This window comes from Euleptes europaea, chromosome 8 (genome assembly GCF_029931775.1).
Source record: "Euleptes europaea isolate rEulEur1 chromosome 8, rEulEur1.hap1, whole genome shotgun sequence".
NCBI classification, from domain to species: Eukaryota; Metazoa; Chordata; class Lepidosauria; order Squamata; family Sphaerodactylidae; genus Euleptes; species Euleptes europaea.
In genome coordinates this window covers 30,110,162-30,125,650 of record NC_079319.1, presented here as the reverse complement: position 1 = coordinate 30,125,650, position 15,489 = coordinate 30,110,162, and the positions used below count along the sequence as shown (strand labels likewise).

General features: G+C 39.8%; 1 protein-coding gene across 2 annotated transcripts in view; it reads right to left on the bottom strand.

Annotated features, from left to right (window-relative positions):
• Window positions 1-15,489, bottom strand: part of MMP16 (matrix metallopeptidase 16) — a 199,692-nt gene that overhangs the window by 51,452 nt on the left and 132,751 nt on the right. For both annotated transcript variants that reach the window (XM_056854501.1, XM_056854502.1), the window contains one exon: window positions 13,132-13,349. In XM_056854501.1, coding sequence (XP_056710479.1) covers window positions 13,132-13,349 — 218 coding nt within the window. The remainder of the gene's footprint in view (window positions 1-13,131; window positions 13,350-15,489) is intronic.

Here is a 15,489-nt window from a genome sequence, read left to right as displayed (position 1 = left end):
AAACCATGATGCAATTACTTTAACTATGGCTAGCATAATCATCTAAATGTGAGCCATTCTGCTAACTATGACTGATTAGGGTCTGTCAACCAATGTCTGAAACCATGGGTTCAACTTTGTTAACTGTGAAGAGTTAGTCTTAAGCATTGTTCAAATAACCCATGGTTTTGCATTAACACCGAATCAAGCCAGAGTCTGCCTTCAACCTGAACAGTCAGACCAAGTAATGAATGGGTTATTTATTTGTTTCATTTATAGTCTGCCTTTCTCGCTAAGACTCAAGGCAGATTACACCATTCAAATCAACAGAAATGAAATGCATACAAAAATTGCAATTTATTTTAAAAATGGATTAATTAGTGAGTACAGTAAACAGAATTAGAATATACTAAAGTATGATTACAAAACTGAAGAACAATACAGCGGAACAGTATAAAATATACAAAGAACAACACAATGAAGATTGCCTAGAAATCCCCAATGACAATCCTGTTGGCAGAAGCTATTCAGTCAAGCCCCTCTATGTTGCTCATGACTCCTGCCTGCCCCTCTTACTGACTAGTGCTTCTTCTCTTTTCAGTTGAGAAAAGATCAGATGCCTGGCTGTGGGGGCACTGTAAGGAGGGGGCGGCAGCAGTAAGTATATGACAGAAAAGGCTTTACTTAAATCATCAGTATATCTGGCAGTTCAAGCTGAAGGCAGAAACAGTACACACCTGAAGAATGCACTCTGAGCTCCTTCAGCCTAAGATTCTTAGAAGCTGATATAAATAATAGCTACTGCTGTCCTGATTATGGGTCCTGGCACTGCTAGCATACCAAAAACTGTTGCATCAGACCTTATGATTTGGTTGTAAAATAGCAGGGCTATAAAACAGAAGGGGATAATATCGAGGATTGTGTCAAGGGCTGTCTTTATGTATTCAGTAATTACTCTAGTAGACCTTTGAAATATCTATTGCTTGGTTTTTACAGAATCTTGAATAAGGCCCATCAGTGCCGTGACCGCTACTGCACAAAGGCAATCTGATCCTCAAAGTGCCAAACTGGTCCAATCTCTGTTAAAGTAAATAGGATCCCTGTGGGTGCAAATGATTTCAGAAGCAGACAGCAAAGAGGCATTTGCACATTGTGCTGCTCATCTGAAAACTGCAGGTTTCCCTTTGCAACTTGCAGGAGGTAGTCATGGATCATTGCTTTTCAGTTCAATAGGCTAGTATCCAACAGCAGGAATCAAACTAAACACCTAACCTGCCTTATCTATCATTTAATATGTTCAAATTTAGGATGCCCTATTTCAACATCCCTGATCCCTACATTCAAGGAAACAGAGGTTAGGCTCCTAAGAAGCAGCAGAGCTGTATTATGAGAAGGCAACTCACCCCTCACCCAAGCTCTTTTTCGGTTGATGGACCTGAAGGAATAATGTGAGGGACAAATTGTGATTCAGCAGTAGAAAGTGAAAATCAGCAAAAAAAAAAAAAAGTGCTCCCCTCCTTTGCAGACAGAAAAGCCATTCTGTAAGAGGACCTGATCCGGCACCAATAGGTTGGCACTGCAGGATCCAGGTGAGATTAGTTTAGTTTGTGTCACTTAATCTATCCACATAAGCTTTCCAGGGACATCTGTGCTCCTGATTGAGCACTACAACACCAAACTAGGAGCATGGGAAGACACTTGCAGCAGGACTTCATATTACGGCCCATATGCAACACAAGGCAGGTCTTGGATCTCTACCTGCTCTCTTTCCTGCATCACATTTGCCAATGCAAGCTTAGGCCACAGGGACATTTTGGGTTTCCTTACAACCACCCTGCTCTACTTCATTGCCCGGTGGTTTTAGGAATAGGAACGGGGTCACATGATGCATTTTACATTACAAAACATTACGAGGATGGAGTATCGGATCTCTTGTTGGTTCTTGGGGCAAAGACCAAGTCAACTGCACTGTGACATCTTGGCTTGAACAAGACTGGTTGTTGTTGTTGTTGTCAGTTGCATCTTTTCTTTCTTTGCTTCATCAGCTCTGTGTTTATTTTTTCTTCTGGTCTTCATTTGGGGGGGAAAACAAAAACAAAACCCACTACCCCCTCCTTTTCAGCACACAGCTGAATGCCCCATTACACTTTCCCCATACTGTATGGAAAATAATTTAATGTTGTGTTTTAGAAATGTTATGAGCCATGATGTCCAGGGTTGGAGCACCTGAATATACCAGGGCCAAAGGGGACTCCTGGGTGGGCTGTGCAGTCTCAACTGATGGTAGTGACAGCCCCGGTCTCTTTGGGGCCCAGGCCCAAAAGGGGAAAAAGAGCTGGGTGAGCTGCAGTCCAGGGAAGTGCACCTAGAATGTTCCGCAAGCTGGCTATGGTGACCACATGATACTGGATGGAAGCAGGCTCCATGGCCGAGCCATATCTGCTGCCAACCCTCTGGCTGAGGCCAGCAGTGTCCCCACTCTTCTTGGGCCTGCACAGGCCAAGGAGGAGGCCTTCTGAGGCAGCGGGGAAGGGTGGGGCATGTGGGAGGCCTGCACTTGGAACCCAGCCTCCCCTACTGGCCATGTCCCAAAGAGCTTTGCCCCATTTCATGGAGCATTGGATGAACCTGAGGCTGTCTCGCCCCAGGGACTCCTTTATAAAGCAGGACCCAGAGAAGCCAAGCGGGAAGGGCCAGGACTCAGGGAAGCCAAGCAGGAAGGGGCGAGAGGCAAGTGGGAGAGGGCCTGAGTTGAAACCTCCTTCCTCCCCCAGCAACTGATGAACCTCCTGTGGCCCACCTCAAAAGGACACTACAGGAAGCGGCAGCTCTGTACTTTGACCTCAGGGAGTCAGAGCCTGACACATGCTTTTAATATATTGCCGAGGACGCTGTGTCCATAATTCCTTACCCTCTCACCCATTTTGTGTCTCGTCCTGCAGAAGAGAATCATAGAATAAAGGATTCATGCAGCTGGAAAGAGCCCAAGGCTTAGAGTACCTCTGATAGATGGTTGGTAAATCTCTGCTTGAAGATCTCCAATGACTGCTCCTCCTTGTAATTTATCCACTGTTGAACTTCACTTATGGTTAGGATGTTTGACCTAACATTTAACTGAAATAGACCCTCCTGCAGCTCAAAATCATAAGATCTCATCTTTCCTTTGGGAGCATCAGAGGAGAAACCTTTGCCCTTTTCTATATGGCAGACCTTTGAGTAGTTCCCCATCTTTCTGCACACAGTCCATGAATCCGTAGAACAGTACTTATAATCATAGGCATGCACAATGAAGTATGGGGCTAATCTGAGAATGATGAAGCCTAACAGGACAATCTGTTCCCCTCTCTATGGTTGCAATCCTAATGACACATTTAGTTGAATGTAAAGGGCTTTGCTTCTGACCTGCAGTATTACTCCCTATAGAACTATAGGATTGCTCCCTATATTTTTGAATTGATCAAGTTTATATTTTGTAAAATTCCATAATCACTACCAGGTTAGTTTAAAAAAAGTCAAGTCATCAGAACAGTTACTGCAAATTACGTAATACATACTCTAATCAATTATTTTCCATCCCAACCTAATCCCTCTTCGAACAAGTATGATTAATTTACACAAGTATGGATAGGACCTCTGCTGTTGAGAATATTGCAGCTTTATACACTTATTTTTTTCCAGAAATATGTGCCAGCGCACATGTATTATTCAGATGTAAATGCAAGTGAAAGTAGAGAAGTGTTCTCAAGGGAATGGAAGCAGCCCCATTTAAAGACACTGTTGTGAAAGATAGTCTGAGGCTGCACAATATTTCCAGATGCAACAAGACACCAATAAGCACCAAAAAACTCACTCTTAAATTAACAAAAACAGTGGTCAAGGCAATACTGTTGTTCTTTCCCTTACATGCTAGTCCACAAAAAGACTTTGGTACTAAATAAAGTTGGGACAGACAGGATGGTATAGTGGTTACAATGGAGAGCCAGTGGGGTGTAGTGATTAAAAGTGTTGGACTAGGATATGGGAGACACAGGTTCAAATACCCACTTGTGCCATGGAAGCTTGCTGGATGACCTTGGGCTAGTCACACTCTCTCAGCCTAACCTACCTCACAGGGTTGTTGTGAAGATAAAATGGAAGACTGATGTAACTATGTAAGCTGTTTAAGGTCCCCAATGGGGAGAAAGCCAGGGTATAAGTGAATTAAATAAATCATTAAATAAATGCTGGACTTCAATCATGGCAATTCCATGGATCTGTTCCACTACTGGAGGTGCTTTCATCCAGTGGACAGAATCTTTCCCTGACACAAGAGGCTCTTCTGTGTCTCTGGAAGTGGGGGAAGGCAGCTGGTTTGTGAATATTGTGCTTCTGAAATCATTCACCTACTGGATACTGGAGATGAATTATGATGGTAGTGCAATACCCAATGATATGTAGGCCTAACTCACATTAGTATCAGTTAGCTGTAAAACAGCAATAAGAGGACAACACCTAGGGGCAGCAGATATTAACCTATTCCTAAAGCGGAACAACGATTTACATCAACTTGTAACTTTTAACATGAAACTTTTCAATTGGCCCGCCAACTATAAATGAGGGATAAGACCGAAGCTGGTTAGTTCAGTTTGAATATTCCCAATATAATTTTGTTTCACCTTCTGAGAAGGAACCATGATTTTGCCATGCTGAATTCTGCTGGTTAAAATTAACAAACTTTTAACCATTTTTGTGTGTGTATAAATTGAATACAAATTTCAGGAAAGGAAAAAGGGGGAGGAATATTTTTGCCAGCTTTCCTTCCTGCTGCAGGTATAAAGTTTCAGCACAGCCAGAGACAAGCCTTTGTTCTCAGTGAAAAACCTATGGCTCTTGACCTGTGCATTTGAGTGAGCCAGCTACTGTATCTAGGACTGAGCCCAGATTGTTGTCTTGTTTGTTGGTTAGTTCATCTATGTTGTATTCTTTACTGCTGCAACCTGCTTTGGGTCCCTTCAGGGGGAAAAGCAGAAACCAAGCACATACATACATACATACATACATACATACATAAATGGTGCACATAAAATTTACATGACATAAAAATGTTATGTGAATATCTAAGAGCTGTGTATGAATCAGTGGTGGAAAAACAAGTAAAAAAGCAGCATACAAGAAACAAAAGTATCATCAACGGCAGTAACAAATGTTATGTGACCTGAACCTGACCAGACAACAACCTACAAACTAAAAAAAAAAAAAAATGCAAACAAACATTATCCGCTCATCCCTTCCTCACTGTGAGTCCCCTTCCCATGAATTCAACATATTCAGGATTAGGATGTAGCAGATGGAAAATCAAAGGTAACAAAGGTAACATTTTAGATGTTATTTACTTTTAGTGTATTGCCCTTTGATGGAAAACCTTACACATTAGAAGCAATTCCGGATGCTTCTAAAATGTCTACCTAAATTAGTTGAAAGGCTATAATTTTACAACAACAAGAAATTTTAATTGTCCTGTGCTTGAAATGTTCCTGCAGTTATTCCCTTTGGTTCCATTACAATGTACTGTTAATACTACAAGATAATGCTTGTTTCTGGTAAAAACAAACAAACCCAGAGATGTTTCAGTGTAATTTTAGATTATTCCTTGCTGTGAACTTTTGTAATTATTTTTTTTGTCAATTATGCACTATTTTTTGTTCTCCTGCCAACAACATACTTTTAATCAGTTCACGCAGGGAACAGATATGAAAGCAACCTTTCCCTTAGGCCCCTAAAGTGAGCTGATTCCGAAGAATATAGAATTCTTTGTGTGTGTGAGATCTACATTTAATCTTTATATAAATGATTTTGGTTAACTAATTACACAAGCCTTTGGGATACAGAAACCCCCCCCCCCACAGAATAATATTGTCAACTAAAACCTTTGATCTCTAATAGACACATATAAGTTAAAATTGGTTCCTCTATTGCCTAAAGAAGATGCATCATAACATTTCCTAGCCCTTAACCACAGTTAAGGGAATGGGCTGCAGGGTCAAATAGTCCCCTTTTCCCAGCCTCATTCAAATCCCCCCAGAGCATTTAATCAAGTTCTGAGTTTAACCACTATTAACACCAATCAGAATTTGTTCCTAACATTGGTTACCAGTTCTAATCTCTATTTTCAATTTTTTTAAATAAAGATTTTATTTCTGTACACAAACCAAAATATAAACTTTTAAACATAACAATGATGATATTACAATTTATATGGAGCTTACTTTTTGGAAATTACATTTTAATAATTAACTTCTTTGAGTTACAATATTATATATTCTCAATATATCTTCACATATCTTCATATCTGATAGTATACTTATTATATATTATTATATATATGTATATTAAACAAATCATTCTTATTCTATTTGGATTTAATTCTATTCTTAATTTTTAACTATATAATTTAAAAACTCATTCCATTTTATCTGAAATTTTGAAATTGGTCTATTATGTATAAAAGATGTTAGTCTTGCCCTAGTTACATATTCTGTTGACTTGCTCATCCATTCAGTCAAATCTGAATATTTCTCTGCATTCCATTTTGCTGCATATATTACTCTTGCCATCGTCACCATGTACTTGAATAGTTCACTATATGTTTTTGGGATATTGCTTGGCAAGATATTTAATAACATACTTTGGAAAATGGCTATAAATCTAGTAGAGGATCATGCTGAATCAAATAGAACATACCATAGAGTCCTTTTTCAGGTGTGTGAGATGGTTAGGGTTGCCAGGTCCCTCTTTGCAACCAGTGGGAAGTCTTTGGGGTGGAGCCTGAGAAGAGGGGGTTTGAGGATGGACTTCAATGACATAGAGTCCAGTTGCCAAAGTGGTCATTTTCTCCAGGTGAACTGATCTCTATCTGCTGGAGATCAGTTGTAATAGCAGATCTCCAGCTAGTACCAGGAGGTTGGCAATCCTAGAGATGGTGGTAGTTATGGCTGTGAAGTTATAACTATGGATTTTTCTCCCCTACCACTGCATCAGCTGAATCACTCCAGTGTAATTATTTAAGGTGGTCCAAGATGTGAATTTCTCCAGAGAATATAATTTTGTAATAGGCTTTGAACCTCTGCAAGGTTCTTGGATGATAAAATATCTCTTATTCAGTGTGCCACAGGTGTCAAATTAGAACTTGAGACCGGGCATCAGAAGCATCTGCTTATCTGAGTAAGAAACCTTTAGATGACTTTCAGATTAGATCCTTGCCCCTTCTAGTTGGTGAAACTGCTGGGGGGGAAAATGAAGGCACCATTTACCAAGCTCATTAATACATGTTTGCTAGAGGCAGTTTTTCCACAGCTGTTCTGCTCAAAAAACACTGTTTGGGACTTGTTTGGAACCCAATATGGAAATTCTCAAGACTCAGTACTCTCACCAGTACTCTCACCAGTCTTAAAAGTTATGTCTGCTATGACAACTGGATGGCCCAGGCTAGCCCAATCTTGCCAGATTTTAGAAGCTAAGCTGGGTCAGTCCTAGTTAGTATTTGGACAGGAGACCACCAAGAAAGTCCAAGGGCATGATGCAGAAGCTGACAATGGCAAACCACCTCTGAACCATCTCTTGCCTAGAAAATGCTACAGGGATGCCAGAAGTTGGCTGCGACTTAACAGAACTTTCCTCCACCATAAGAAATCATCAACAGCTGATGACACCAACCTCTATTTTTCATTATGGTCTTTAGAAGCAATTGTGGTAGTCCAGAACCAGTCAAAGGTTGTTCAACACCAGGGAATGGCCAGGCTGAATCAGAAAAAAAATCCACCTACCCCTTTTTACTAGCCAGTCATGCTCCATGAATTCAAAAACATAACAAGATAACAACAGTTATCTACCATTGTTTATTCCCAGGTTTTGATATTTTGTAGAAATACTACTTCTGAACACAAAGACTCCTGTCCTAGCTGTTGTAGGTAACAACCAAACCAAAGCTATCTTCCATCAACCTTTTCAATAAACCAACCCTGCCAATGGCCACCACAAATATCCTGCCACTGCAAATTCCAGTTTAGAGTTCTAAGATTCTAAGAATCATGTAACATGTTAAAAATCCTTGGTCACTTCCTCCATCACTCACCTTTTCCCTGTCTTAAAAAACCCTCAGACCTCTTAAGTGATGTCTCTTTCTTTACATTCTTCTGCACTATTATTTCATTTTGAGGAACCGTTAACCAACAGTGGGTACACCATTTGTCATCCAAAACTATGACACTTAATTCAGATGTCTGTTTTTGATCGCTGCAAACTAAAGGTTCAGCTTACTTTAACCTGAACTCCTTCCTACTTGTTACAACAAAATAAATATTCCTTCCATTGTGCAATTAAAAAAGAACACCCTGGGTTCCTCCTCTGCAAGCGCTGACCTCCTGCCGTATTTTACAGAATGCAGTGACAGAAAAGTCCTGCTCCCCTGCTGGAATTCCTTCTTCATAAATTTCCCAGGCCACTACTGACAGGTCAGACCCTCACAATGCCATGTGACTCTTATGTGAAAAACTAAACTAAGAACCATAAAGAGCCATGAATAAATAAATAGTTCTTCAGACAAAACAATAATAATAATGTTATTGTTGCCATTTTCCCTTCATGCCACTGCACCGCCTTTACCAAGCAACTGGCTTGCCTAGGAACACCAACATATTCATAAAAAATCATCCATATCAGAATACTTCACTCATTTTCAGGGATAACTGATCACTATGGAACTGTAGGTAAGAATACTCAGATATAACATGGAATTTTAATTATACACAGACTTATATTTGAAGAAAAGATGGCAGTTTCAACTAATGCAGCAGGTGATGACAGCTACTATTTCCATACAATAAAGACAAAGCCAGCATGGAGACATTGCACTATTTCTCAACACATGCAGTGACAATATATATATATATACTCCTTCATGCTATTGGAGAGGCACTACACTGTAACTTTCACTATGGTTTAACTCCTTCTGAAACCATTTAGGAGCTCAGTGGGAATGTAATTCCATAGACGTCGCCCTCCAAAACTGCTATTTTGGCCAGGGAACCAAGATCTGTTGTCTGGATACCAGCTGTAATTCCAGGAGAACTTCAGGCCCCACACTGTGGTTGGTAACCCCAACTACACTGCAGCTGAAGCGGTGCAGGTAGAATGCGATCGTAGGGTCAAAGCCATTGTGTTTTGAACATTGAGCTGGAAGTTAGGCACAAAACCTAGAATAAACCTGCTAACAAAAAGTTGTGCAAGTTTGGGGCCCTGTGAGGAACTGGTGGACGAGGTATTTGGCAAATTCCCAAGTATACACAATCCCTAGGATGTTTGCGGATGGCCTGCTTTTGTGATTGATTTGGGAGAGAGCCACCTTCCCATTAGTTACAGCAATGTTACTTAAATGCTTTGTTTCACAGCTATGTTATCCCAAGTTATTTCTGTGTGCCTTGAATCAAAGACCTTAGGAGTACTTCTTCAGGATCTCAAACGTCATGGGTATAGTCTTAGCCAGGAAGTAGGGATGTTACAAGTGTTTTGCTCTGTCCTTAGGCAAAAAAAGTCAACATTTCCAGCATAAATCCAATATTCAACACAAACTTTGGGGAAAAAATTCTGGCAATTTGCAAAGCAAAAATGTTTATCTGATGTATGCATCTGTGCCTATGAAACGCAATGCAAAATTTGTCTTGAAAAGTAGGCCCAAACTTAGAAAAGGGACTTTATTGTTTGCTAGGATTCACTTTTGGAATTTTATCTTAGCCTTGGCTAAGGCTGGTTTGATCCATGAAACTAAGATTCCTCAACCCCTAATCCATATTTCATTTAATGCAACTTATAATAAGTCATTTCAATCCATCAAATGCAACTAGGCTACATCTTTTATAATCAAAAAGTGGAACCTGGTTAGAAATCACAATTGATCTGTTAGTCTGAAATCACAGGCTTAGGCTGGGAATAAGATCAGTCTTGGTAATGCACTGAATAATTTAACGCAGTGTAAAACAAATTAGAGCATGTTCCGTTGTTCCTAAGATGGATAGTGTAACAAAGAGGTGGGTATTTTAATATCCTGCTTAATGTCAACTTAGAAAATGAGATTCTTCCCTAACCTTTCGGCTTCGTTCACGAAGATGGATGGCCACAGAGCCATACCAAGAAAGGAACACTAATATATATTTGAGGATTCAAATAGTTAGGATTTCTCTCTGAAAGGGGACTCATAAAAATTGTGACTCCTTGAATAGAAAATGTGCTCTGTAATATTATTTAAAGACTGGAATAAATTAACCTAGAATCTCCTGCTTATAAATTATTTATTTTGTATGAGAGACTGGCTAAGGAAATTATGCCAAAAAGTCTGTTTAGTAGTAGCATTAGATGATGTTTGCAAGGTTATTCCAATTTAACAAATCCTGAAGCACTTTAACTCTTAGGCAGTTTGTTCCCGTGAGGCCAAGGTTGCTGCTCTAGAGGTCTGACAGAAGCAGAAAGATACATGAACAAGGAAGATACATGGACCCACTAGATTTAGCCTAGTCCCATGCTGGCAACTCCTCTGATATAATGGACAATGAGGATAGAAATGCATCCAGCTGATGAGGAGGTAAGTGACCCCTTTAGAAGGTACATAAGCACATAAGAAGAGCCCTACTAGATCAGACCAGTAGTCCATCGAGTCCAGTATCTTGCCTCACTCAGTGGCCTGAGTGGCCTATCAGTTCTTCTGGATGTCCAACAACAGGGCATAGGGGCTGAGGCCTTCCCCTGATGTTGCTTCCTGGCACTGGGATTCAGAGGTTCACTGCCTCTTAACACAGAAGTTCCCTTTAGTCACCACGGCTTGTAGCCACTGGTAGATCTATCCCTTCATGAATCTCTCCAATCTCCTTTTAAAGCTGTCCACACCTGTGGCCATCACTACATCCTCTGGCAGCAAATCCCACTGTTGTGGTCTCTCCCCTCTGGACCCCTTTTTAAAAATTGGTGTAACATGTGCTACTCTCTAGTCTTCTACAATGGCTGAATTTAGTGGTAAGTTACATATACAGGTTAGGAGATCAACAGTCTCACATTTGAGTTCCCTAAGAACTCTTGGGTGTATGCCATCAGGACCTGGAGATTTATTAGTTTTTAATTTCCCCAGTAGGTCTAGAACTTCATCTCTTGTCACCTCAATTTGACTCAGTTCTTCAGACTCCCTTTCAGAAAATAGTGGCTGTGGTACATGCCCCATATTATCCAGTGAACACAGATGCAAAAAATCCATTGAGCTTTTCTGCCATCTCCCAATCTTCCTTTAGCAAACCCTTTATTCCTTGGTCATCCAAAGGACCACAGATGACAGACTGATAATTTCTTGTTCCAATGCTACACTACCCAGGAGAAATGAGACACTTGGCAGTGGTTGATTTAATAATTAAGAATACAGTTATATATAAAGGAGACCAAATGTGGCTCATAGTAATATGTGCCAGCAAAAGATGTGACACAACATTAAACCAGCAAAGTCAATATTTTAAAAAAGATCAAACATTAGTTAACAATAACAATTCAACACAAATAAAAAGAACTCATATGTGTACTCAAAACAATGATCCATGTTAAGACACAAAGATACTAGATTTGATTTCCAAAAGCCCTTCTAAACAGAACTTCTTTGCAGGTTTCCGTAAAAAAACTAACAAGATGGAAAACCTCCTAACTTCCTATGGAAGCTCATTTCAAAGGATTGGGTCCACAACCAAGCAAGCCTTCCAATTGGACAGGGAAAGGGCACATAACTTTACAACATGGCGCAACAAGAACAATCTCAGTGAAGATGGATTTGGGATGGATATTTTGGCCACATGGTGACTTGCTCACCTGATGCAGAAGTCACAAACATCACGCACTGCCTTAGGGCAAACTAGATGTGGAGCCCCACAGTGGGAAACTGGCTCCCCAATGGATGTTTCAGCTTGGGAGAATAGTGTGGAGGGGCGGCTAAAACCCTTCTTCTCCCCGCACTGCACTTCTGAATCAGGTCCCAGAGCATTTGGGAATGTGAGTTCCCTCATCCAACTTCTGTCAATAATTCGTGTTGGAGAACCCTGACCTGACTCACGGCAAACTTTACATCTAGTTTCCTCTAGTTTTGTTTGGCTTCAACACATGGGTAAGATGGTCATTGGGAGGAAGAGCTTTGATTTGTCTTGGGACAAGCAGACTCTTTACAGGCTTCACTTGAACAGAAATGGAACCAAATAGCTGGAGGATAGCATCAAGAAGTCTGTGGAGCTTGTTTTAAACTAATTCCTTGGGGAAAGCTGTTAGGAGCTGTGCAGCATCCATATACTTTTTAAAATCATGCCTAGTTAACCAAATGTGAGGCACTTAAAGTACAGATGAAAGATAATATACTGTTCATTAATATAGATTATTTGCACCAACCATCTCTGAAAATTTTAAATAATTGTCCTGCTATTTCCAAATACATTTTGGAAGCCCTACAAGATAACTTGCCAGATATCTGTTCCATTCAAGCAAATGGCTCGGCTTTGCTGACTTTGAACCCTTTCTGAAATGTCTCCATCAAAAGATAGGCTTTCTAGTCCACAGGATGCATGCCATATTGCATGCCTCTCCAAAGAAAATGATACTGGAAACAAGCAACTAACAACAAAACCCATAAACACCTGCAAAGGCCTCCTCTCCAAAATGTATCAAGGCAACCATTGCTCAATGACAAACATCCTTTACAAGGGACTGATCTAATTATAAAGTTAAATTACAGGGTCCTTATAAAGAAAACACAATAACTGCAATGAGCCTGGAAGTGGCTAAATTCCCAACAAAATCATCCCTATTAGTTCCTATTCATGCCTTGAATTATGCCTTTTTATCTCTGCACAACATTCAGCATTCACTTACCGTTACATTTTGAAGTATTGCAACTTTCTGCTGACATTAATTTATTCCCCAAAATAGGTTCCAGCCTTCCCTCTGTCAGATATTTAACCCATTCAGATGTTTAGTTTCCAGATTTTTTCCTTGAAATTTAAAATGGTAAGAAAACTCAGAAGTAGAAGCCAGATGAGAGAGCCAGATGAGTAAGAGAAAAACCAGAGATGTAGTTACTTGATCTAACAATTAAAAACATCCTACCTTGAAAACAAACATTTCCCGACGAAGAATTGCTAGAGTGTTAAAATTTCCATCACAGATGTTGGGTTTGGCTCCAGGGTAAGAAGGCTTGTCTCCTGTTGGCGGCCGGGGATGTTTAGGCTGACGGTCATTTTTTCGAGGATCTGCTGGAGGAACAGAACGATGTGGGGGCACTGTTGGCAGAGGTTTTGTTGGTGGTGGGATTTTGTCAGGAGGACCTTTAAAAATACCAACAGATTAATACATAGGATAAGGTATACTGTACAATGACATAAATTGATTTGCAGAAATTACAAACATGAACACCAGCAATTACAAACAATATTTCCATCATGTACTAACCCATTACAGAATATGGACCCAAATCCCCAAGAATACAATAAATAAATCTTGCTTATGAGTTAAACAAGCAAGGCATTTACAAAGAAAAAAAAATTACAATTTTAATGTAACGATTTTCAATTTCTAGTGCATATTAAAGTTTGCTCCCAACACATTAATAAAATGTACTAATTGAATACTTAAACATAATAACAATAACAAGCATCTTTAATATGACACTGATTCATAGCTGAAAGAAATGTGACATGGAGAACTTATAATTAATGAAGAAACCCAATAATGTTTCTTTTTCTAATATTTAATCTAGATATTAATCCAGAACCTACTTTGGTATCACTGAGAGCAGGTCACTTGCAGAAAGTGATTTGGTTAAAAATACTAAATCCTAACTAAAGTTTTCATATACAATTCACTAGTGATTTCATGCCTAACTTCCCAAATGAAATAAAAGTCTTCAAAGCCTACCTTACAGCTGCCAGAAACCAGTATTTAGTAAAGGCAGAAAATGTCTGGACCTTCTGTCTAGACTACCAACTCATGTCATGGCAAGCACTTACTTCTTAAACACACAGGAGAAACTCCACCAGTTAATTTCCTTGGTTAAACAGTTCGCTTATGATAGTACTCACAATATTCTGCACAGATGCATTTGACTGTTGCTGTATTGAAGTGAAAACTATGAAAACTGTTCCACTGATGGCAGAGCCTTCCTCCAGCTCAAGAAGGCTTGCTTCAGAAGGACATACATCTTCCACTGGAAGAAGGCGCCTTCCGATGGAGGAAGATGCTGCCATTAGCAGAATGCATAGAAGCCAATTCATTTAACTGTATTCTGCCACTCTGCTTGGCCAAGTTTGAAGCCTTCTTCCAATCTAAAGAGCTTTCCAATGGAAGAGGCTCTTCTGAGCCTCCATCACACCACTAGTTTCCCTTTGCCCACTACTGTCCTTATCAATATACATAGCAACCAAATGTGTGGTAGATACTTTGTAACAGATGAAATGGGGAATGAGTGGAAACTAGTATGCAAATAAAGGTATGCTTCAACACAAGATGGTTCATTAAACACAGTTTAAATGATAGAAGTTATTCATGTTAAAAAATGTAAGTAGTAAATGACCAGCAAAATAATAAAAAGATCTCAGAGGTCAAGCAAGCAGAGTGCAACTGACCTTAGATGTTTTGGTTTGAAGTACAAAATGGCTATTATATCTGCTCCACTTCAAAATGTGAGATAGAGGAGGAAATGGAGAGAAGTAAATAAAAGATAAGAATAAAAGAGAAAAATAAGGAAGGAACATGGCAAGAGTTAAGCAGAAAGGATAGAAGAAGCCAAGCCCATATGGGGTGTGTGTGTGTCCTACATTGAGGTAAAGTCAAATGTGACATGCAGGAGCCAAAAATACTATCTGGAGGTATCTGTACTGACAGCAGAGGATGCTAAAGAGCCCAACTTGGTAGGTTTCCAACCAGGCAACTAGGAAGCCTTCCTTTGCTTCCTCCCTTGCCCTGAGCACATACTGCAGCTTATCCTGGCACTCTATAGGGCTGACGATATATTGTCTCTTAATACTGTGCTGCAACCAGCCAAAGCAGAGGCTTCACCATAGTAAGGCCACCACTGGAAAGCACGTTTGGAAACAGTTTGTTCCATTTATTTCAATAGAAATCAGCACATCTAAGGATCAAGCTGAGAATGAACGCATTCCTTTATTGATGACACTGATTGATGCAGAACATCACGGAGTCACTGTTGTCTTCACGACTCACACTTAACATTTCTGAATATTTTAACAGGAGTGTAGGATCTCCTTGAAAATATATTTTTACTACTTTGTTAAAGGTTTGAGACCCCCAATTCTTTCTAAATACGGATTTCAGCTCAGCTTGCCAACAGTATCTGGCTACATGTTTCTCTTGTGCAAAGCCATCGCCTTCATTGCAACAAGAAATCAAATCTCTCTTTGATTAAATTACTTTTAATGAAATGGTTATTATAGGATCTGGGTGGTCACA